Genomic DNA, 25,350 nt, shown 5'->3' on the forward strand with positions numbered 1-25,350 from the left:
TTAAATAATGAATGTTCCAGTATATCATTCATTATTCAAGTTCTTAATTACTGAGCGGTGTAGAATAATATAGAATAATCATATCTATCAGACAGAATTAGGCCGGTATTAATGATATCTTTATATAAATACATCCATACCTCATTCAGGAAATTCCAATTTTGTTACTATTTTGATTTTTTAGTGCTGCTGTGTCTCGTTCAGATATGAATGAGACACAGCAGCACTCACGGCTTTTTCTTAATCGTCTACAACCACCACAACTTCATATGTTTTCACCTTCCTAAAATCTGGTCTCTCAACACAAAAAAATCAATATTTTCTAAGACCACACTCAAATCTATGATAAAGCACAGCAATAAAGAAACACATCCCAAGCGGAAGATTAGCGGAGCCTCTTACACCGCTCGCCCACGCAAATGTCCGAAGCATTGGCGATGCTACACGGGCTACAAAATATCTCATTACTTGAAGGCTGCACGGCCATCTAGCAAACAGACAAATCGACCATAGAACACACACAATTAACAGACATAAGACACAGCATGGCAGATTCCGGTGGCCTAAATATAATAGTTTGGTTTTGCACTGTCATCTGTCTTACCGAAAGACAGATGACCGCGTACTTTTTATGGTAATCCCCTGGCATTTTCTGCCGTGAAGGGAATTTGTCACTTACCAATGTAAACCTATATTTAAATTTGGTACGACAAATAAAGATTTATTACTTGATGACAACTGAACTCCCTAAGTGCAAACTACAGTACTCCTATCGTTGTCTCAAATGAGCATAGACAAAGACGACGGGGTGGTGTGGCTATTATATCTTACGAGAAGCTAAATATCACAAGTACAATCAGCAGTGACTCCTTCAACTTTGACATGCAGTTCACATACAGCAGCAATCATTTAAATATTCAAATCTCTTTAATCTACCGTCCCCCAAAGCACAATCTGGGGACAGAGATTCCCAAGTGGTTTATCTTTCTTCTAAATAAACCTTCCCCACTGTAATCAGAGGGGAAATATAACATTTCCCCTTCTACGAAACAGAGGTGAAAGAATACCTGTTTGTTTCGTTAGGTATCTAACCCTTTACATACCCCTACAAGAAAGAGCCAAAGTGTGGACCTGATGTACCTGTACATTAAAAATACTACATTTCCACGCAATATATGTATATTTACTAAATTTCTTTTGCACTACTTTCATACTACCGAAGTTGCATTACAATAAAAGAGTGTTAACACGAACAAAAACAGAAAAATCAACTTAAAACAAAACTAGTGTTTCCACCAATTTATTAAGAATGAAATAATTCAGAAGAAACTTAATAAATTTAAAAGTCATTTATAAACTTCAACCATCTAAGGTAATTAATTGAAAAGCAGATCAGGTAGAAGAAGCATGAATGATAAAAATTATGTAAATGGACCACGCGAAGGTCTTTTGGTGAAACGAGAACTTACTTCAAAGAAACACGAAAACAAGTCTACAGGTAACGGTAAAAGACATAACCGAAAATCATATGCCTCATTTCAAAAGAAAAGACTAATTTTTGTTAGGATCTGAAGACATAATATAGTAGTCTATGCGAAACTTGCAAGATCAAAAAGAATTTACAAATTTCTTAGAAACATTTCCCCCATGACAAGGGAAAGCTTCAACGAATGGGCGGAGATGGCAGAAGCATAATGCTATGCCCAAAGCCATCTCCCAATCTAGTAAATAAGTGGGCCACTGGGAAGAGGCTATCGATTCCTAGTCAAGAATTAGCTGCGGCCATCAAAGGCCAACCGAATGAGTGAACTACTGGCCCAGACAGATTGTATCTTTGTATTAATATATGTAATTTCTTATCTACTGGACATGCTGTCCCATACTTTTAACAGAATCTTAAAGCCTTCTCAGAAGCCTGAAAAAAAGTATTGCCCAAAAATAACAGAAGCAAGACCTCTGAAGACTTCATTCCTATTTCATTGGGTTGTTACTTATTAAAAAAAAATTTTTTTTTTTTAAAGTCCATCATCAAGCAGTTAAACAATCAATGATTTCGCGATTGTCCTTCCTACCTCCACTCGGTTATAGAAAATAAGTCAACCACAACAAATCTTTTTGGCCATAGAGTGAAAAAAGCCCATAAGAGTTTCTCACGTCATTGATGGGATTCGAACAAAGGCCTCTTCCACCTGGTGTGGTGTGTTATTTGTGCTACTCATGAGCAGGGTTTCCATTTTTGCGCTTTTCGCGCTACATTTGGCTCTTTTTATCTAGCGCCTTCTTATTTTATTATACGCTATTGGCGCTGTTTTGGCATTTTTTCAGAATTTCTAGCCCCATAATTGAAGCATTTCTTTATTTCATTCGAAAAATGCCCTCTTTTAAGGCGAAATTCTGTGCTGCGACATTTTTAACACTGTCTAGTACTAAACTGGCAAAGCATCTTTAGTTACAGTAATTTAAAGAAACATCAAAACCAAAACTTTACAGCGAAACCATGTAACCTTACTCTAATTGATGGCACATACCGACATTTCCTGTTCCCAGTTACTATAATAGTATTGCACTGTAAATTGGTTATGTAAATATTGCTTCAACTAAAATGGTGCCTCGTGTCTGCAAATTTCTTTTAAAATTCAAGGATTTATTTTTTGTGCATACAGTATTGATATTTATATTGTTGTTTTACAGTATCATTATTTGTTATGATAACAAAAAATGGAAAACTAACAAAGGATCGCTTAATGCTGGTTTCACAATTTTCGATTTACTGCATTATTCTATCCAAAACATAGATGCGGTAACTGAAATCGTTTCCGCACGGAATCCATTGTTCTGAATACGTTTAACACAGAGTGCTGACGAAAATTTGTCGTTTTCATTTAGTATTAGTATTAGTATTACTAATACTAATACTAGTAGTATTAGTAGCTAAACCAAAGTAGCTAAACCGCCATTTGTGACGGTTTAGCTACTTTGAGTACATTAGTACATGACTATTTTTTATTCTTGTGAATTTTAATGTTAAACAATATTGCATAATTTTACCCCTTTGTGAAAATGAGCAAAAAATATATTCAACATTTTCGCGATTAATGGCTCAAAGACGCTAAAATATAAGAACTGGCTCTACAAATTAGATGGTGATTGTTTAAAATGTTTTTGTAAATATTGTAAATTCACGCTAACAGCCAAATTCACAGCCGCCGTAGCCGAATGGTCAGGCAAGGGTTCATAAGTACACGTGCCTTGAGTGACTGGGGTTCAAGCCCGTGATTGCTAAATACGGTGCTGTTTCTTGTATTCTGTCTATGTTGTGAACTCCTCTGAGAGTGTGGTCGTCCCGGAGTATAAACAGAAAATTTATTTAAGTGATATTGAAATGCATCGTGATACAACGAAACACAAGAAATCCGAAGAGCCCATTGGCAATCAGCATCAGTATCAACATTCGAAAAAATTCGCTAAACAGAAGGTGCAAAGGCAGAAAGCAGCATAGCACTTTTCATAGCTGTGTATTGTGCTTGCAACTACTGTAGTTGATCATTTGAGTGACCTTTGTAAATTTAGTTTTTTTTCGGACAGCGAGGAATGTAATATTTCAAATGGGAGAAATAGCACCATATTTCGTGGAAGATTTAACATCTGACTTAGGAAATAGAAATTTCAGTTTAATTATCGATGAAAATAATGATATTAGCTTTGTAAAAATGTTGGGAATTGTAATACAGCACTATTCGAATTTCGAAAATCTATTTGTATTAATTTACGAAATATGATTGAACTCAATGAATGCAATGCAGAAGGAATATATGAATCTTTGAAAACATCGCTAAAAATAATGGAATAGATTTGTATAGACTTATTGCACTTGATATTGATAATGCATCCGTAATGGTTGCTAATAACAATGGTGTGTATAAGAAATTAAAGGCTCAGTTTCCCCATCTGCTTCTTATAAAGTGTGTATGTCATTCACTCCAACTAGCGGTGACACATGCTGTTGATGAGCGACTGCCAGGAAACTTAATTTTCTTATTAAAGAAACACAATTGGATCTCACATTCATCTGTTCTGGCTAAATATAAGAAGCTTTATAGTTTAATGAATGACAGATTTAATGAATAACTTCTTCCTTTGAAGTTAATTCAGTGTAGTCCGACAAGATGGATGTCAATTGAAATTACAATAGTGAGAATCCTACTGTGAACTTGTGAATGATTTTGAAATTGTCAGAAGAAATGAACGAAGAAATTATACAGCTGCAATATTATATTTCTTGTTTAGTGATATGAAAAATTTATTCTTTCTCTTAGTTTTGAAACCAATTCTTGGAGAAGTACAAACGGTTAATAAGAAATTTGAAGCTGAAGTAAATGACCATTCAAAATTGCTGATTGACTTAGTACATTTAATTGATTCTATGTGCTCAAAGGTTGTTATTCCAGGAACAAAAATCACTACTGATATTATAACTGAAAATAATTTAGCTAAGAAGCTGTACTTGGTCTATGAATTCGAAAAGGTAATATATGATTGCAAACTTTCAGATGAAGATAAAAAATATTCGCGCTAGTTGCCCGAAGTTATTGGTTGAACTCATAAAAACAACTTTGTCAACGTTTGCCAGAAACCGTTATTGTCTTAAAGTCAATGTTTTTAAGTGCAAGTAAAGGCCTAAATCGTGTAAAGCAAAATATTCTAAACTTAGCAAAAGTATTTGCTACAGAGATGCAGGAAAACTTACGCGCATTGACTTTCAATGGAAAAAAAATTCAGGTTAAATGGATTGAAACCTCAGAACACAGAGGTGCTACTGGTGCAAATCTTTCTCGGTTTGCTTTAACGGTACTTCCATTGTCTCATTCTAATGCTTACCTGGAATGTATATTCAGTCATATAAACATTGCAAAATCAAAGTTAGTAAAAAAGAAAAAAAAAATTCTTCAGCAGTTCCTGAAGTTCCTGCAGAATTAGGGAATTTCAGGAACTGCTGAAGAGCAAACGAACGGTGATGATTATTTCATTTTTTGAAGGTTTAAAAGAAATCTTTAAAATGAAATCATCTTATTTTGAAGACGATATCATTTTTCGCATAATTGGTATGCAGTTTGTAAATAAAATAAGGTGTTTTTGATACGCTTTTATTTTATATTAATAAATATCAAAGAATTTTTCAATGTATTCTCTATTAATATTTCGATTATATGTCTTTATTGAAATTTAAAAAATAACAGCATTCGTTAATTCACTAGATGTGTTTCACTAAATACAGCATGGATTGCGGTCCATTCCGTTAAAATTACTTTATTTCAAAATATACAGATTTGATTTTATCATGATTAAAATAATTTAAATAGGAATTAAAATTTGTTCTGCACTGCTGTAAGGTTCTTTTAGAATTTCATGTTTAATTTAAAGAGAATTAAAAATTCTCTTTAAATTAAAAATAAAATTCCCTTTAAAAGAGAATTAGGACCATTATTATAATTTTAGCTAATTATTGAAGATTATCTAACACGATTTACAAATCTCAAATGGCAACAGATTTGGTACTCTATTATCTGACTAGTCAATTCGCCATAAATTCGCAAGATGAAGGAGGCCTCATCTCAGAAAGTCTATTACTATATATTGCAATAATCCTACTCTAAATTTTAAAATTGATTTCTACTGTCAAAATTATTGAAAAAATATGCTTCACTGTTTTCTTTGTCTGCTATACTGTGTCCATTTTCTGTTATATTTCAGTTTATATTGACCTTTCTGGACAAACAAGTGATTCAGACCAGTGTATAAGTAAGGCATATGAACTACACAGCTAGTTGTTCTCGTTTTCTGACGTACAGCCAAACTGACTGATTTATACAAAAAAAAATTACCCACCTCATATTCCCATCCTCTTCTAATAATTTGCCTAATTATTCCTTAAATTTATTCAAACTAACTACCTCCACGACACCAAATAGAAGTTTGTGCAAACAGTCAATTCTCTCTGGCTGAATGCAAATTTTCGTACATCTATCTTGAAATTATCCATTTTCAATTGAAGTTTATGTCCCCCCTTATGCGTGTTTCACGAGAAAAAGTCAGCATTTTTTTCTTGTATGAACTTAGTATCTTGCGTGGGTTGAAAGTTGGGAAGACAAAAGAAGATACCTGTTAAGTTTAGACTTGAATTTCTGTAGATTGTAATTTTCAGTAAAGACGTATGAAGGGAGGTTGTTCCAGAAAACGGAAGTTGAATTAATAAATGAAGAAGGAGAAAAGTTGGACAATAAAAAGATGCTGACTGGTTGCGGCACGTGTTCAATGTGGTTTGGAAGAGAGAGAGCGGGAATTATGGAAGCCAATAAAGAAGAACCGTGTCTGTGGAATTATCCATAGAAAAGGCATACAGCAGAAACAGAAACAGAACGTCTATGGAATTATCGATAGAAAAGGCATGCAACAGAAACAGAGCGCTATGAGAAAGAGAGTGGAGGGACTGCGTTAAAAATGAGTTATTAATTAACCTAACTGCCCTCTTTGAATCTAGAAGCCTAAGAGTGGTTTCTGGGGCACCACCCCAGATGTGGGAACAACATTCCATGGTAGGGCGTATTTCATGTTTGTAAAGAATGAACAGCTGTTTGGAAGAAAAGTAACGCCGAGAGCGAAATAGAAAACTCATTTTTTATTTTTTTATTTTAGATGTGGAGGAAGCAATATTTCCAATGTGCTTATGCCAGAGAGATTATAATTCAGGGTAATCCCTAATAGAGATATGTGATCATGTCTAGAAATCTGAATGTCATCGAAGATAAGCATAGAGGCAGAAGAATGCTTTTTGCGAGATATAAGACAGACTAAGTTTCAAAAGGATCGAAATCAACTAAGTTCTCTTTGTCCGACTGGAAAAATTACCTGCAAATCAGCATTTAAAGAATTGGTTGTGGGCATTCGGATAGTTGAAGCTGATGGTACAGGACAAGGTTTCTCAAACTGGAAGTTGGAATGCAATGTGCTATCATCAGCAAAACTATGGATAGTATTACCCATCAATGGAAGAATGTCATTAATATACAAGAGGAAAAGCGCGGGAGAAAGAACAGAACCTTGGGGAACACCAGCATTAGCGAAGTAGTCAGAAGATATAAAGTCATCTACGATATCCCGTAGTCAGCGGCCAGAGAGAAAACTGGATAACCAATTACAAAAAAAAAAAAAAAAAAAAATACCGGTTCCTCCCTTATCAGAAGCTCCATGTAGTTCAATTCCTGGATACTGACTTGTTTAAAATCACAGATGATAAAAAGTATCATCTATGAAAACGAATCATCAGAAAACCTAACTCAAGGAAATTATCTTTTGTTATCGCAATTTGTATTATTTTAGTTATTTATTTTTTGTATTAGGTTTCCTTCCAAGTAATATTATCTGCTATAAGAAGTTGGTTTATTTTATATACATAATCTGCCTATAATGTAATGTTTTTACTTCCGGCGAGGTTATCTCTACTGCTTGTTAACCCCTGGCATGGTGCCGTGAAGGGTAATGGAAAGTCGTGGTACGTGCGTGTACCGGTGAACCTTACAATAAAGATTTTATTTATTTATTAATGTGTCACCCAGTGTCATCTCGCTACTATGGAAGCAGTTTCAGGAACCATTACAAGAAGAGCTGACCAAGGTCGCCCGAGGGCTATGTCAACCAGAAAAGACGGCTATCTATCTCTAATAGCATGACAAAGTTCTGTCATCAACTGTCTCTTGAGATTACTGAGGCCACAGGGGTAATATTTCCAACCGGACTATGTTAAGATGGGTTAGTTCTGTTAATGTATCTTTATTGCAATCAGCGAAGGGTTTTACATAGATGCTTGGTGTAATACCCATAACAGCAACGATGCTAGGGCTAATTGTCTGATGAGTTCTGTTTTAACCTACAAAGAGATTCTAGTCGCTATATTATCTGGAGATAATGAGGAACGCTGTGTCATCCCTCCAGCATCAGAGAAAGGGACGCTTAGGGTGGAGACGGTGTTCTCGTGCGGTGCGGAATGATGCTCAACGGCCGCACCTCTCTTTGTGTTTTTGATAGGATTACTGAAATTGCGCAGAGGTACGGAGAACAGATCCTCGAACTCTATGTGCGACGTTTTAGGGGTGCAGTTTTTCCAGATATTTTTTTCATGAAAGAAAAGTATCACTGCACATAGACCTCAAGTGTGGAGGAATATCTTGAAACTGAAGATATCCAACGACTGCCGTGGCTAGCATGAACCCAGACTTAGATCATATGGAACATTTGTGGGTGTAATATTTCACGCCGACAGCCAGCTCCTTGGTCACTTGGTAAGCTAAGGTCTGCGCTGTTGGAAGAATGGAATTTGTTGCCAGATAATCTCATAGGCACCTTTATATAGAGCATGGTTTACCGCTGTAATCCTTTTTAATCGTTGGAGGAGATCATACACCATACTGATGTCTTATGGTCATATTTTCGAGCATCTTGTATCAACTTTTGTATAATTTTAATTAGAATTTGATTTTAATAAGAATTACCACATTTTGGTAATTCTGCCCTAAGTTTTCCACTGTCTCCTCATTTCATCGTTATTTTATGGTAGACCACCATACCATATTTTGTCCGACTTCATCGCAAGCTGTACGAGTTACACGACATTTTTTACGTGTTCTGTTAAATTTTTCGAGCAGAGTATTGCAGTTTCTGAGAAAACTGAACCACTTAAAATTGACTGAAGCCATTGCAATGTCAGTGGCTTCGTATACTAACTTTGTTGCATACAAAAATTGTCATCAAATTTGTACGAATTCCGAAGAAGACTTCTTATACTAAGAAATATAAATATGATGTTATCAGTGTCGTGGCTCATTGTTTCTTTTACTCATGGAGTCAAATTATTTATTTTAAACACATTTCATAAGGCATTTTTAAATGAGAAACTGCTAACCGACTATGGCGTTTCTCAGAATGGATTCTCAGCTGTACAAACACCGCCCCTTGCATATACTTACAGGTGCTGATGGTATTCCTTTGTTTAATGCTGTTAATAAATGTAATTATCACGAGGAAATTACAAAGTTAATCTCAAATATTACATCCTTGGTCGATTTAAGGGAGACCGTTTGAGTATACCAGACTGGAAATTTTAAGGTTTTGTCCAAAATTTCGAACCCTAAACATAATCTAATGGAATGATGCTTTAAGTTAATCATATTGATTGGCATTGTGTTAAATTATGCGTGAATTATTCGCGTGTTGTTTCGCACTATCCTGCTGTTGTTTTCTTTCCTTCTTCCCCATATATCAGCTGCTTTTTTTTTTTTTTTTGTTGTAATCATTCTTGTATTATTTCTCAGAAAGTCGTTTGATGAGGTCCGCTGAGCTAAGGGCATAAAAGAACTAATCGTTCTCACAAATATAAACATTATTTTCACTGGCAAGGTGAAATTAGATAATTTCATGCGCTCCCACAAATAAAAAATATACGTAAATATATAAATACCTAGAAAGCGTACGAAGCATCATGATAATAAATTACTATTCAGAAGAGAGTGAAGTGTGTTGCAGGATCGCCAGATTTATACCTTTTAGCCATGAAGACTTTCTGCCTTTTCGTAGTCTCTGTAACCTTGGGTAAGTGATTAGAATCGTTCTCAAGCATGAATTCACTGATTTAAGATGCGCCTGCGGACAACCTCTTGAGGGATTCTTTGGAAAACAAAATTTTATTGACAAAAATGAAGGTGTTGGGCTCCCGATTAACACTGTCTATTTCATTTATTTATTTATTTTTTGAATTATAGTTTCTTATGATTTTTTATGAAGGCATGGAAGTTTTCCTTTAAGATTTTTTTTTGTCTTTCAATTTTAACGAAAAATGTTAGTTGTGGGAATGTAATACGCGGTGAATGAAACGTTGTTGTTTATTTAATGATCATATGAAGAATGTATTCATTATCACATACAAATTTTCAAATTGGATCTAACCTTTCTCTCTAATGCATGTATCTCCAAGAAAGATGTTATGTTAATCGATTTTTTTTTAATCTGCGTTCATCTATTAGCATTAGTAGAGGCATACAATGCAAGAAAGCAAGCTTATGCAGCATCATCCAAAAAAAAAAAAAAAACACTCCCACTTCACTCCTCCGTTCGTTCCAAATACCAGTCCAGCTCATCCCTAAATTTATTTAGGCTATCAACTTCCATAACAAAGGATGGAAGTCTGTTCAACCAAACAACTACCCGCTGGCTAAAGGCAAACTTCCGCACATCTATCCTACATCTGTCTTTCCTCAATTTCAATTTATTCCCTCTCAGGTGATTATTCTGAGCAACAGGAAGAATCCCATCAGCAGCGAGCATGCTCAAACCATTCAAGACTTTATACACCTCAATCAGATAACCTCGCAGGTGCTTAGTCTCCAGACACTGTAATTTGCAAAACTTAAGTCTTTCTTCGTAAGAGCAGCCCATTGTTCCATTCACTAATCTTGTTGCCCTTCTCTGTACTCGTTCCAGCAGCTCTACGTCCTTCTTGAAATGAGTCCTCCAGACCTGTATACAGTACTCAAGGTGTGGCTTGACCATTGCCTTATATAAGGGAATAACCACCTCCTTATCCCTGCTAGAATAATTCCTGTATATCACTGACAAGACACCATGAGCTACTCTTGCAGACTGTCTGCACTGCTCAGAAAATTTCATATCTGCCTGCACAATTATCCCCAAGTCCTTTTCGTTCTCTACCACTGTCAGTGTAGTACCTCAGAGTTGATACCTTATTCTGGGGTTACTGCTTCCCATAAGTAGTACTTTACATTTGTCAATGTTAAACTTCATTTGCCCCCTCTCAGCCCATCTGCTCAACTTTTATAGATCCTGTTGCAGCAGCGTACTGTCATTAGTGACTTTCGTATAATCTGCAAACTTTGAAATTAAGCTTGATATACCATTATCAATTTAATTTATAAATACAGAAAACAACAATGGACCCAACACTGAACCCTGAGGGACTCCACTAATAACATTAATCCACGATGAGCAGTGTCCATTGATTACCACTCTCTGTCTTCTCCCACTGAACCATCCCTTTATCCATAGCAGCAATTTGCCTCCAATGCCACATTGCTCCAATTTGTTCAGCAGTCCATGTGCAACGGTATCAAAAGCATTTCTAAGATCCAAATGTGTCCGATCTATAACTGAAGTCTTGTCTAGATGATCCTGTAGTGCTTCTTTAACCAGTGCCTCTATTAATTTTCCTGGAACAGAAGTTAAACTAACAGGTCTATAATTACTTGTGTCTCCCTTTGATCCTCCTTTGTGAATTGGGGTAACATTTACACATCTCCAGTCCATGGGTACCTCCCCTGAGTCCAAAGAAGCTCTCATAATTATGGCTAAGGGTTTACTACTTCCTTTGCTGCCTCCTTCAATATAACTGGATAGATCCCATCCACCCCGGGCACCTTTTTTATGTTTATCTTCAACAATTTCTCCTCCACTTTCCTCTCAGTTATTACAAAATCATCTAGCTCACTGCCAGAGTTTAACTCACCTCTGGCATTCCCTTCTCTGAATAACTCCTCATGTATGAATGTAGATGCAAAATACTCATTTAGTTTTTTAGCCACCTCAGCAGGATCATTAACAGTTGAATCATCAGTATCCAGTGGACCATTCTGATCCATCCCTTTCCTTCTAGAGTTTACATAGGTAAAGAACTCTTTGTTGTTTTTCTTTGCATCCTTTGCCAAAGATTTCTCATAATCTGCCTTTGCCTGCCTAATTTCCTTTGTGACTTGGTTACCGACCAGCTTATATCTATCACAGGGATGGGAGAGTGCTCTTTGGTCGCACCTGCAATAGCCTAAATGGTCTTGTTCTTCAGTTGACCTGGGTGTTTAAGAGATGCTACTTACCTTATCTTGATGTCTCCTAATCAAAATGAAGGAATATTCTCCACTTAGTCATGGAATCAACAGATTGAACACTGATGCTACTAATCCATGTCTTAAAAATGTCTGTGGCTGACAATTTCGGTGGTGTTATTTTATATTCATATAGTTGATAATGCAAAGAAATGTTTAAAATTATACAGATCTCAGCAGAAAAATTACAAAATTCACATATAAATTCCCATATTTTCTGTTTCAATCGGTTAGAAAAGAAAACTGAATGATATTTGGTAATTTTATGGATAGCTTGTTAAATTATATTTCAAAAAACTTTTATAATGGTTCATCTTTAACCGAATTTAAAAACTATTACAGAAATTTACATTGCACAGTAAATGAAAAGCGCAGTAGAATAGTATATATTCGTTCCTTTAACTGACTTTTATAATATTTCTGAGGAGAAATCTATGAAGAGAAAATTTGTCTAAAGTTGACCACTTCTCAATTACGAACGTGGTATGATAATGAACTTAACAATATTTCAGTAACCTTTGAAAACACTCTTTTTTAATGTTTTTTTTTTTAACTATTACATATATTTATAATTACATTTTCATTTAAAACAGGAACTATACTCATAATTATTTAATAGCTTTTTAGCACCAATTTATAAAAACGAGTAGACAGATCAGTGTATCTTATTTATTGTCCAATAAATCTTATAGGTCTGGCTAAAATCCCAGAGAATGTAGTTTTTAATCAGGTATAGTAGCTTATTCTATGAAGAACGTCGTGATTTCATAAAGAGGAAGACCAACTGTCTGAAATCTTAATTTTTGTACGGATCTATTGCATGGATTTTTTGTACGGATGAGGGCCCTTGATAATGTATTGCAACAAGGTGCTATTTATTTGGATATTACAAAAGATTATTTTCCGTTAAACTGCAATATTATTAACAAAAAGACCTGTACCTCGGGAATATACTTCTTTTATATTGTATTTTATAGGATAAAAATTAAAATACAGTTAAGAAACTAAACTCTAAACTACAGTGACAAAATCTAAAATACAATTAATATCTAAAATATATGAAATAAAAACAATAAGAATTTACAAAAAATACAAGCACCGAAAGCGATAAAAACAAAATATACACATAAAGCAGCTTTCGGAGAGACCTTTATCAGTGTCAAGGGCACTGAAAACTGTCGCCAATCGACATTATATTACATGTCTCAACAGATCAGGAAACATGTAACAACATGCAATAACTACAAACCAACGAGGACTGTGAACGGTGAGTATCAAAAATACAGGTATTGGTGGGGAACCCCAAAAAGTAAGAAAGGAAACGAGCAAGGAAAAAAATGGGGAGGAGGAATAAGGGAAACACAAAATGAAAATAAAATAGCAGACATTTGATTCTGGAGAAATAGTACACTGAGTGGGTAGAAATCATGGGATACCTACCTAGTAACGGGTAGGCCCACCTTTCGCCCGGATATGGGAAGTCACGTGGCGAGGCATTGAGTCCACTAATTCACGAAAACATTGCACAGGTATTTCCATCCATGCTTGCTGCATAACCAAAGCGAGAATCATGTATACTATCTAAAATCTCAAAATTAATATGATATTCTCGCCAACAATGCTCAACGGAATCGGAATAGAACGTGCGAAATTTACTTGGCGAATAGCATCCCCCTCCCACCGATGTTCTGAGATACGATTTCAAAGCTACTGTCTATCTTGCCTGTATAACGAACCCCGCATTCCGGTCAAGTGACTCGCTAACCGCAATCTGCACATTGCAACGAGTAAATATGGATTTAATCTTGGAAACTACCGTTGACTGCAACTTATGATGCCGTCAATGGTTTCTAGGAAGTTGTACATAACCAATATGAGAGAGATAGAGAATCTTTATTGCAACAAAATTTGATTGCAACTGGTCACAAGGTTAAATAGTGTTGAACTTCCCTTTCACGGTCAAAAGGCCAGGAGTTTACAGATAAGAGGCATGTAATGTAGTAATGTCGCTATGTGGGCGTTCAAACAACTAATCTAAAGAATAATTTGTATATTCCTTCCACCTGTCCAGAATGCTCTTTGAATTTGAATAACTCCAAGATTAAATAGCCTTTCGACCTGATTCCTTTTGCAATATGTTTTATTTAGTAATAAAATTGAGAAGGAAAAAAAATCCAAAAAAAATTTCCGATCGATTTTCATATCGATCCGAGAATTGGTATAAAAAACTCATGTAGTGCTGTACAGATGTATGGGGCATGCTCCGACTCATAATCAGTAAACTGTCCTTTGCACATTGGTTTCGATAAACGAAAGTCCTCCATCGTGAACTTATATGGACTGGCCGAATATGGACATTCAGAAATAGGAAAGCATGATCACCTTCCAACTCCATAATAAATGAGATAAAGGTAGACAAGAAAATGAGATGTTGGAGAGCAGCATCACTGAGCTGTGAAGAATGGCCACGAACACCTCGTCCATATAAATAAATAAATCTTTATTGTGAAGTACTGAATTACATACAACACAATATCTCATCACGGCGACCAGCGCCAGAGGTTCACATATTGGAGCTTGAATAAACAGACTACAAAATGTAGCATACAAGTACAAGTTCAGCATACAAATACAAAACAAAATAATGAATATATTAAGGATTGAGGAATATAGAAAAGTGATAGATGTCAGTTTGATTTATGTTCACGGAGCGTAGGAATAGGAAACGGGAGCATCGTAAACCCCTTCTAGGGTTAGAGATCATGAGCGAAGAAGGCCTTGATGAAGTTGAATCTGTCTTTCTTGTTCTTTATCAGGTATCAAGGTCAGCATCTACACAGTTCAGGGCGGCGAGCACCTGCTTGGGGAGAAACCTGTCAGTGAGTGCTAGCCTATTGCGGTGAGCCACAAGTGCAGGTGACGATCTTACGCTTGGCTCTTTTAAACTACATCAAGGATTCTTCTGATAAATATGTTGTTATGGTCTTTATAGACCTTGAAGGAGCATTTGATTCGGTGTGGTGGGAAAGTGCCCTTCGATCTCTTGCACAGTATAATAGTTATATATTTAATACTATGAGGTCATATTTTCTAGACAGATTTGTTACTGCGCGTGCACATCATCTGTCTGCCGGTGGTCCGGTTTTCGGACCTCTCATTTGGAATGCAGTTTTCGATCAGTGGCTTGTTAAGTAGGGTACAGAGTTTGCTAAGATAGCCTACGTTGATGACCTTGTGATTGGAGTTTCTGGGAGCTCTAGACTTATATTGGAAGAAAAATACAGTCAGTTTTAGACGATTTATTTCAGTGGGCCCGATTGAACAAATTGAAGATCTCTGCAAGTAAGACGTGCTTTATGGTTTTCTAGAAACAATTTGATTACGGCAGATCTCCACGAGTTCTTTTAGGTGGAGTCCAGATTCCTTATATGGCTAGAACTAAGTATTTGGGATTAATCATGGATGGCAAACTTTCCTTTTTGCCACATGTTTCACACCTGAATGTAAAAGCAAGACACTTTACTGCCTCCATTGCTAGGATTTCTCTCAAGGAGTGGGAATTGAATAAGAGGGTGTTGTCATTGTATTATAAGACTGTTTTTCTCCAGATAATGGCATATGCGGTTGTTGCTTGGTTTTCTGTGGTAAATAAAACTAGGATTCGATTGAAACTTTTATCACTTCAGTGCTCTATGTTATTAACTTCACTGAAAGTACCTAGAACAACGTCTACAAACGCCCTACGGGTAATTGCTGGTACCATGCCATTGGATGTATTTATTGTCTACAGAGGTTTTTGGTACAAATTGAAAAATGGTATGTCGTTAATGTTTTTGGACATCATAATCGATTTGGAGAATAATATTAAAGAAGAAAAACAACGAATATTGAATCAGTTAATGGAACTATGGCAGACCAGATGGGAAAGTGGTGCTGTTGGAACTGTCACGTGAACTAGGCAATGTTCAAAATCCGTGGTGTCTTGTTTTGAGCCTATTGTGTATACTTCCTTTTTGTTAACAGGGCATGGCTCACTTAGGGCCAAATTATATGAAAGAGGATTGGAGACTGATCCGTTCTATACATGTGGCAAACAAGAGACTTGGATGCATGTAATTTTTTATGTCGGGAGTATGAAGATCAAAGGCAAAGTTTGATGGCACATATTCCTGGATTATCGGGTGATACAGTACATTTACTTATTACAAATTGTGACTGCTTTAATTCACTTCGGGAGTTTTCAGCTGCTGTTTTTGCAAAAGAACTGTTCTTATAGCCTTTCTTTGAGGGGAAAACCTGGTGACCAGAGTGTCTTCATGGAGTGTCTTTTTGGACTCGATTCCTTGTGTCGGTCCTGTGATTTTGGATAACATTGGCTTCAACTATTAGATTCTAACTCTGGTTAGCGACTGGAGTGCTGTACCTGATTCATGGTGTTGGGTCTGGTGCTCTTATAGTTATCTTTTGTGCTGCGATCATGAATACTTCCTTCTGGATTCTGGGGTGTTGGACCTGATTCATTGTGTCGGGTGTGGTGCTCTAATGGTTCTGTTTTTCCATGGCGGACAGTTGTACATTTACAGTATCCTAATTGTTTTTGAGGTTCCAGTGCTTGGGGAACAGAAAATGGGGAGATATTCAATTGAACTGTGATTTTGAAGTTTGTAGTTGTGCCATACAGATTACAAGTTTTTTTTTTTCCCTGCTGGCTCCCTGGTATGGTTAACCTGAGGAAAGGGGATTACTGGCACCCACTCATATTGCACTACCTCCGGTAGGTGCGGGATTTCATGCGCGAATTGCGCTACAGTAAAACCAGAACCAGGTAATTCATCATACTTTTCAGGCCTGCTTTGTAAAGACTCTACACATTCACAAGGTTTCAAGGTGGAGTCGGGCTTATGCCCAGGAACCACTCAGGTTAGAGAACACAGAACACACTTAGACACGTACACACGAGTGTTTAATAATATGTTTAGAGCATCGAATTATATGTAAATATATCTTGTATATAAATCATGTATATGCTTTGAAGTACATAATATCGAGACTGTGTATTGTGTGTAATTAATAAATGAATGAAATGTGGGATCCTTGGGACACAGAACACTGCACTAGGAGTGGTTCTTGATAACAAATTAAGCTTTCACCCTCACCTCATCCATCTCAGTTCCAAGGTGAAAAAAGTTTCAGGCTCAATCATCAGAATCACCAGGAACGAATGGGGGCCTGTCCAAGCGGTCGCTCCAGCTATACTATAAAGCATTCTTCCTTCTGATCGAGTCGTATGCTAAAGATACTTGGTTCCACCGAGCTAGATTGGTAAATATGATAGGCGAATTAGGTTCTATACAACGGACAATGCTCCTGGCTACTCAGGAGAGTATCCACTACTGCCATTCAGGTCTTAGCTGGGACCCTTCCACCGGATCTATACCTAACGTTTCGTGGCCTGACCTTTAGAATCAGGAAGAAAATTGCGACCAAGATCTTGGACATTGAGCTAAACCTGGACACTGGCCCCAAGGTAGAGAAAACACGATGTTATAATGAGAGGATAAACATCTGGCAGACAAGACAAGACAAGGGAGTCATTGCGGTACAAGTAAACACATGGGTTGTGTTAGGGTAGCTAAGAATAGGAACAGCTGCATGCATACTTGCGTGTACACCAATGCTAGGAGTTTGGTAAAGAAATTTGATGAATTTGAGTTATTGCTCAGAACATCAAAGACAGATATTGTTGAGATATCAGAGACGTGGTGTCACACAGAAATAAGGAATGCAGAACTAGAATTTGGGGAGTACAATGCGTACAGGAAGGATAGACAAGATAGGAAGGGAGGAGGGGTTATACTATTAGTTAAGATATACATAACATCCAAGAAAGTGAAGCCAGTCGACATCGCTGGACAGTGCAGTGTCGACTCAGTTTGGTGTGACATAAGCATTGGAAGATCAAAATTGAGAGTAGGAGTGTGCTATAGGCCTAATGACTCTGATGAGTATAATAAGAAACTGTTCAGGGAAATAGAGTGGGCCAGTAAATCAGAGAGTCTTATAATGGGGAATTTTAATTTCCCAGATATTGACCGGAATTTGTGGGTTGGTCACTCACACACTAGCAAAGCTTTTGTTGATATAATGGATGATTGCTTTCTATATCATCATGTTCGGGAGGCAACTAGAGGGAGTAATACTCTTGATCTGATTATCAGTAGTGATTCTTCATCCATTAAGAATCTGCAGATAAAGGAACCACTAGGTGGCAGTGATCACAGTGTGCTGAAGTGGGATTTACTCAAAAAGGTAACTACCATTAGGGGTAAAGGGAAGGGTTATTGCTTTCGTAAAGGCGACTACGATGGACTGAGACAGTATTTAAATTCTATGCAGTGGGATCAACTGATGATGTTACCAACAGCAAATTCAAAATGGGAAGCATTCAAAGAATTTATGTTGGCATCTACTAGGCTGTACATACCAACTAAGAAATATTGTTCAAGGTTTAGGCCTAAATGGGACATACAAAGTATGGCAGAGAAGAAAAATGCATGGGATACATACAAATTAATGGCTGACATGGAGGCCTATGATGATGTGAAAATATAAGCTGGTCTGTAACCAAGTCACAAAGGAGATTAGGCAGGCAAAGGCCGACTATGAAATGTATGGCAAAGGATGCAAAGAAAAACAGAAAAGAGTTCTTTACCTATGTAAACTGTTTATTTGTTGGTTATTTGGTTTTTAGGAGCATTAGTCTTATGTAAACTCTAGAAGGAAAGGGTTGAATCAGATTGATCCACTTCATATCGATGGTTCAACTGTTCATGATCCTGCTCAGGTTGCTAACAAACTAAATCAATATTTTGCATCTGCACTCACACATGAGGAGTTATTCAGGAAGGGGAATGTCAGAGGTGAAGTAAACTCTGGCAGTGAGCTAGATAATTTTGTAATAACTGAGGGGAAAGTGGAGGAGAAATTGTTGAGGATAAACATAAAAAAGGCACCCGGGGTGGATGGGATCTATCCAGTTATATTAAAGGAGGCAGCAAAGGAAGTCAGCAAACCCTTAGCCATAATTATGAGAGCTTCTTTGGACTCAGGGGACGTACCCATAGACTGGAGATGTGCAAACGTGACCCCAATTCACAAAGGAATTCACAACGGCTGAGACAAGTAATTATAGACCTGTGAGTTTAACTTCTGTTCCAGGAAAATTAATGGAGGCACTGGTTAAAGAAGCACTGCAGGATCATCTAGACAAGACTTCAGTTATAGCTCGGACACAGCATGGATTTCTTAAGGGAAAGTCTTGCCTGACCAATTTGATTGGATACTATGATGCAGTCACAAAAGACCTGTATGCAGGGAATAACTTTGATATTATATATTTGGATCTTAGAAAGGCTTTTGATACTGTTGCACATGGAAGACTGCTGCACAAATTGAAACAGTGTGGCATTGGAGGCAAATTGCTGCTATGGATAAAGGGATGGTTGAGCATTAGCATTAGCATTAGTAGAGGTATTTGATGCAAGAAAGTAAGCTTATGCAGCATCAGCCAAAAAAAAAAAAAAAAACACACTTCCACTTCACCCCTCTGTTCGTTCAAAATACCTGTCCAGCTGAGCCTTAAACTTATTTAGGCTATCAACCTCCACCACAAGGGATGGAAGTCTGTTCCACCAACCAACCACCCGCTGGCTAAAGGCAAATTTCCGCACGTCTATCCTGCATCTGTCTTTCCTCAATGTGAATTTATGCCCTCTCAGGTGATTTTTCTGAGCTAGAGGAAGAATCCCATCATCATTGAGCATGCTTCAACCATTCAAGGCTTTATACACCTCTATCAGATCACTTCGCTGGTGCCTAGTCTCCAGACACTGTAATTTGAAAAACTTAAGCCTTTCTTCGTAAGAGCACCCTTTGTTCCATTCACTAATCTTGTTGCCCTTCTCTGTACTCGTTCCAGCAGCTCTACATCCTTCTTGAAATGAGGCCTCCAGACCTGTATACAGTACTCTAGGTGTACTTGAGGGGGAGAAGAAAGAGAGTGCTAATCAATGGACACTGCTCATCGCGGACTAATCTTATTAGTGGAGTCCCTCATGGTTCAGCTTTGGGTCCATTACTGTTTTCTGCATTTATAAATGATATTGATGATGGTATATCAAGCTTAATATCCAAGTCTGCAGACGATTCAAAGGTTGGCAGGGTTGTTAAGGACACTACTGACGCTTTGCTGCTGCAACAGGATCTGGAAAGGTTGAGCAGATGGCCTGAGAGGTGGCAAATAAAGTTTAACAATGACCAATGTAAATGTTCTACATATGGGAAACATTAACCCCAGAGTAACGTATCAACTCTGTGGTACTACACTGACAGTGGTAGAGAATGAAAAGGACCTGGGGGTAATTGTGCAGGCAGATATGAAGTTTTCTGAATAGTGCAGACGGGTTGCAAGAGTAGCTCATGGTGTTTTGTCAATGATATACAGGAATTTTTCTAGCAGGGATAAGGAGGTGATTATTCCCTTGTATAACGCAATGGTCAGGCCACACCTTGAGTACTGTATATAGGTCTGGACGCCTCATTTCAAGAAGGATGTAGAGCTGCTGGAATGAGTACAGAGAAGGGCAACAAGATTAGTGAATGGAACAAAGGATTGCTCTTACGAATAAAGGCTTAAGTTTTGCAAATTACCGTGTCTGGAGACTAGGCGCAGGCGAGGTGATCTGATAGAGGTGTATAAAGCCTTAAATGGTTTGAGGATGCTGGCTGCTGATGGGATTCTTCCTCTTGCTCAGAATAATCACCTGAGAGTGCATAAATTCAAATTGAGGAAAGAGAAGATGTAGGATAGATGTGCGGAAGTTTGCCTTTAGCCAGCGGGTAGTTGGTTGTTGGAATAGATTTCCACCCCTTGTTGTGGAAGTTGATAGCCTAAATAAATTTAAGGCTCAGCTGGACAGGTAATTTGAACCAACGTAGGGGGGAAATGGGAGTGGGTTTTTTTTTGGCTGATGCTGGATTTGTACGGAGCGGTTATATGCTTGCAATGCTAATGGTAATGCTAAAAGATGGGACACTTCCACCTTTGAAGCAGTTACAAGGAGACTACTTCGGATGTCACTTTCCCCTCCGCTAAGTCAGCCCAGAAGTGACTCTCTCTCAAACTCTAGAAACATCATTCCTAATCACCGGGCATGGCTCATTGAACGAGAAGCTCTTCCAAGTAGACTTAATACCCATAGGCGTTTGCTACTGTGGCGCCAAGGAGAAACGGTTCCACGTTCTCTTCGAGTGCGCTCTCTACGAGGACCTGAGGCAAGACCCAGCTAATACCTTCCCTGTCACTGAAAACCAACTGGACATTCTGCTACAGACACAAGAGAACCTGACTGCCTGCTTGTGAATACTTGCGTCAAGAACTTCTCGACACAAGTATTCACGTGCAGGAAACCTACTACAGAATAACACAGGCTACGAATGGGGATCCCCAGCCAGTAGCTTAAAATTTAATTTTATTAATTTTAAAACTTTTATTTATTTATTTATCTTCATTTTTTCTCTTTTTTTTTCTTCACCCTCTTAACTAGCGTAAATTTTTTTTATTGCACCACGGGATTTTTTTTCTCTATTTATTTATTATTATTATTATTATTATTATTTAATTTTTTATTATATATCTTTTCTCTCTTCTTTGCCCGCTGGAATGGACCCCCAGAGGAATCTGGCCCACATTTTGGCAACATCAGGTGAATCAGTCTCGAATTGAGACAGTACGTGCTTCACTGGGACTGACCTACCTTCCCGTGGTGTCGACGAGTACCCAGAATCATCTGTCCAGGTGACTGATGCTTCTGGATAGCCAAGAGGCCAAACACTACAACAGAACACATACATAATATACACAAACCTACGTTACTCACATATCTAGCCATTTGTAGTAATACAGTTCTTGACAGTTGTTGTTGTTGTTGTTTTTTGGTTTTTAGGAGCATTAGCAACTAAGGCCATATTGCTCCGGTGCGGTGGTCATTCCCTGACCTTTCCGCATCCTCTGTATTTGGTGGTGACGGGCTCGAACCCCGGTCTAATCAAGAAGCGTGTGATACGCACTGCTGCTCCTTCCCACCTGGCTACGGAGGCGCCATTTCTTGACAGAGATACGAGGCGGAGTTGAATTGACGTTCTAGGAACCGCTCCTTACAAAAACACATGTCCACACACACATGTGGTATCCTTGGGGTTTGTGCGTGTAGCACAATAGTATCGTCACCGTCCTCCCCACATCGGGTGGAAAAAGGCCCGGGTTCGAATCCCGTCGATGACGCAAGGAACTTTCTGGGCTTTTTTCACTCAGTGGCTGAATTAGTCGGTCTTAGGCGTAGATAGCAATGTTTTTCCCCTAAAAACTGGAGTTTTTCGTCCAGAAAAGCAGACAAATCGACCACAGAACACACGCAATTAACAGACATAGGACACATCATGGCAGATGAATTTAATTATTCCGGTGGTAAAAATAATAGTTTGGTTTAGTTGGTTGTGGGATCCTTGATTAGTTGACGAATGTTAACTTCCGGGGTATTCCCAAGAAGATTATTACAGTAGAGCTTTCGTTGATGTTTGAACCTGCTGAGTTTAATGCTTGATTTGGTTGTGAACTGTAATAATGTCTTGTATAGCCAGATTTTCATGGTTGCACTGTCTTTTATTAATCTCAACTACCGCTTTTTTGTTTTTCAAATTTTCGGTATAATTCTATTCAAAATTGTATACCTCACACAGGCTTTTCATTTGAAGGGTTTGTTTGACCACTCAATTTGACTACTCAATTAAATTTTATGATTTTTTTTTGGCAAGTTCTCAGGTTTGGGCCACCTGAGAGCGAGAGTGCGGGAACCACTACTTCCGGTGGCTGCAAGATTTGTGCTATATGCAAATACAGTGTTAAAAACGTCCACCTTTCTTTTATATTCTTTTCAGGACAGGCCCGTTATGTAATTTCTTTCTACACCACAACAGGTTATTAAGGTGGAGAGGGGCTTATTTATGCCTGGGAGCTACCCCGCTTCCAGAACACACACACACACACACACACACACACACACACACAATGTTAAATATATGTACAGAGAGCGTATAAATATATATAAATAACTGTTGCATATAAATCTTGTGGCGCCTCCGTAGCCATGTGGGCAGGAGCAGCAGTGCGTAGCACACGCTTCTTGATTAGACCGGGGTTCGAGCCCGTGACCACCAAATACGGAGGATGCGGAAAGGTCAGGGAATGACCACCGCATATCCCCGGAGTTATGGCCTTAGTTCCTAATGCTCCTAAAAACCAAATAACAAAACAATTAACAAACATAAATCTTGAATATTACTTGATGTACATACATCTTGTGGGTAATAAATTTAAAAAAAAAAAAATGAATGTGGGATTCTCCAAGAATAGGCGTTCCAAATGTTTGCAGATGATATCTGGTCGGTGAGGAGTGTGGCCTTGAAGAACAGCCTCTTTATTGTGATCAGGAAGTTCACCCTCGGTATTTCGTGTGCTTCTGCCGTTGTGGTAGTGGCAGGCAAACGAAGCTTAGTATTTTCCCATTTTAATAACCAGTATTCAGCGATGTACAGACGCTTAAGGTCTGTAGGTGTGGCTGAGGCCCATATTTCTGCACCATAGAGAATGGTGGGATAGATCGTGGAGGTGATGGAATTTTTAACAGTGAGGGGATGTCGAACGTAAAGCAGCAGCTGCTTTGAGATTCACCGTAGACGAGAAAATTTGGTACTGATTTTGTCGATCTTGTTGACAAAGGACATCTTTTAATCAAATAGAACCCTAAGGTCTGTGCGCGAAAACACGTTTGGTATTGGTAACCCCCCTCCCCCTAGTGAAACTTTGAGTAGTGTTGGCACGAATTTAAGGGAAAATAAAACCTGAGCAGACTTCTGTGGGTTTATTTGAAGTTTGAAGCTTGCAAGGTACAATTCAAGGTTCCTAAGCTTTGAATTGATCCTGTTGCTGAGCTGAGCAGGGTTGTCGCCAGGGTTAACTTGCGTCAGCAGTTTGAGATTATCAGCATAGCAGAAGAGGCCATTCATGGAGGCAGTGATGGGCACGATAATAGCCGTGAATAGAACACTAGATAGGACACCCCCCTGGCGGAACTCCATCAGTAATGTCACAGAATAAGGTGTGTTGTTCCTGGGCGAGAATAAGTGTTCTGTGACAGAGCAGCGATTCGAGAAAGCATAACATATTATCTCGAATGTGAAATTTTTCTTTAAGTGATAGGAGTTAGATTGACACAGCATCAAAGACTGCACTTATGTCGAGATATGTAGCTGCAAGCTCGGCTCTTTGTTCGAATACTGAGAGGATGCGTTAAGTGGTAGCAGCCAAGTTGATAATTGATGATTTTCCTGGGATGGCATAATAGATGTCAGGTGGTTTTTTTCTGGAGGATTTGGTGAGTAATTGTGGGTAGCAAGGCCTTTACGAGAGTTTTTAAGGGACTGGAGGCAACGAAGATGGGTCTAAACTGGCTGACGTGTGTGGCAAATTGGTTTTTAGAGATGGGATGCACTCTGTACTTATTCCATTGTGGTGGGAAGTAATGATCAGCGAGGCATCTGTTGTAGATCAAGAGAAGCGGTTGAAAGTACTTAAACATTCGATCATAAAAAATTGCAGAATTCCATCCACCCGACAGAGTATGGTGGGAGAGTGCCTTTCAATGCCTCCGTCAAGCATATTGTCCGGCCAATCTATACAAGCAAGCTTTTTAGAAATTACTTTACTGAACGCACCATTATTGTCAAATCCAAGCATCAACAGGTCTCCAGGCCTGTTCACAGGGGATGTCCCCAGGGTTCGGTCTTGGGCCCCCTAATTTGGAACATGGTCCTACAAAGTTGGCTCAGCAATATATTTGAAAACACCAAAATAATAGCCTTCGCAGATGACCTCACCATCACTGTTTCTGGTCGGTCTCGCTCAGTAATTGAGATGAATGCTCAGCGGGTCCTCGACCATCTGTCTTCCTGGGCGAGACTGCACAAACTCCATATTAATCCAGCAAAATCTAATATGATCATCTTTAAAACGAAGCTTGACATCAGAAGGCCCCCTCAGGTCAGGATCGATGGCACTCAGTTACCACTGGTCCTGCAAACTAAAGTCCTAGGAGTAGTTATAGACCACAAGTTATCATTTTTTCCCCACCTCCAGCACTTGAGTACAAAAGTCAAGAAATTCACCGCATCCATAGTTAGGATTTCGAGATGTGAGTGGGGACTGTCTCGCAGGACGCTCCTGTTATACTATAAAGCTGTATTCTTGCCGATTGTAACTGACGCTGCAGGGACCTGGTTTCACCGAGTGACT

The 25,350-nt window shown here is 38.2% G+C and overlaps 1 protein-coding gene across 1 annotated transcript in view; it reads left to right on the top strand.

Annotated features, from left to right (window-relative positions):
• Positions 1-9,533: 9,533 nt before the first annotated feature.
• LOC150085713 (uncharacterized) overlaps positions 9,534-25,350 on the top strand; it is a 36,646-nt gene continuing 20,829 nt past the window's right edge. The window contains exon 1 of the mRNA XM_090374196.1: positions 9,534-9,642. Coding sequence (XP_090230322.1) covers positions 9,603-9,642 — 40 coding nt within the window. The 5' untranslated portion in view covers positions 9,534-9,602. The remainder of the gene's footprint in view (positions 9,643-25,350) is intronic.

This window comes from Mastigoproctus giganteus, chromosome 5 (genome assembly GCF_048544385.1).
Source record: "Mastigoproctus giganteus isolate SK-2022 chromosome 5, ASM4854438v1, whole genome shotgun sequence".
Taxonomy (NCBI): Eukaryota; Metazoa; Arthropoda; class Arachnida; order Uropygi; family Thelyphonidae; genus Mastigoproctus; species Mastigoproctus giganteus.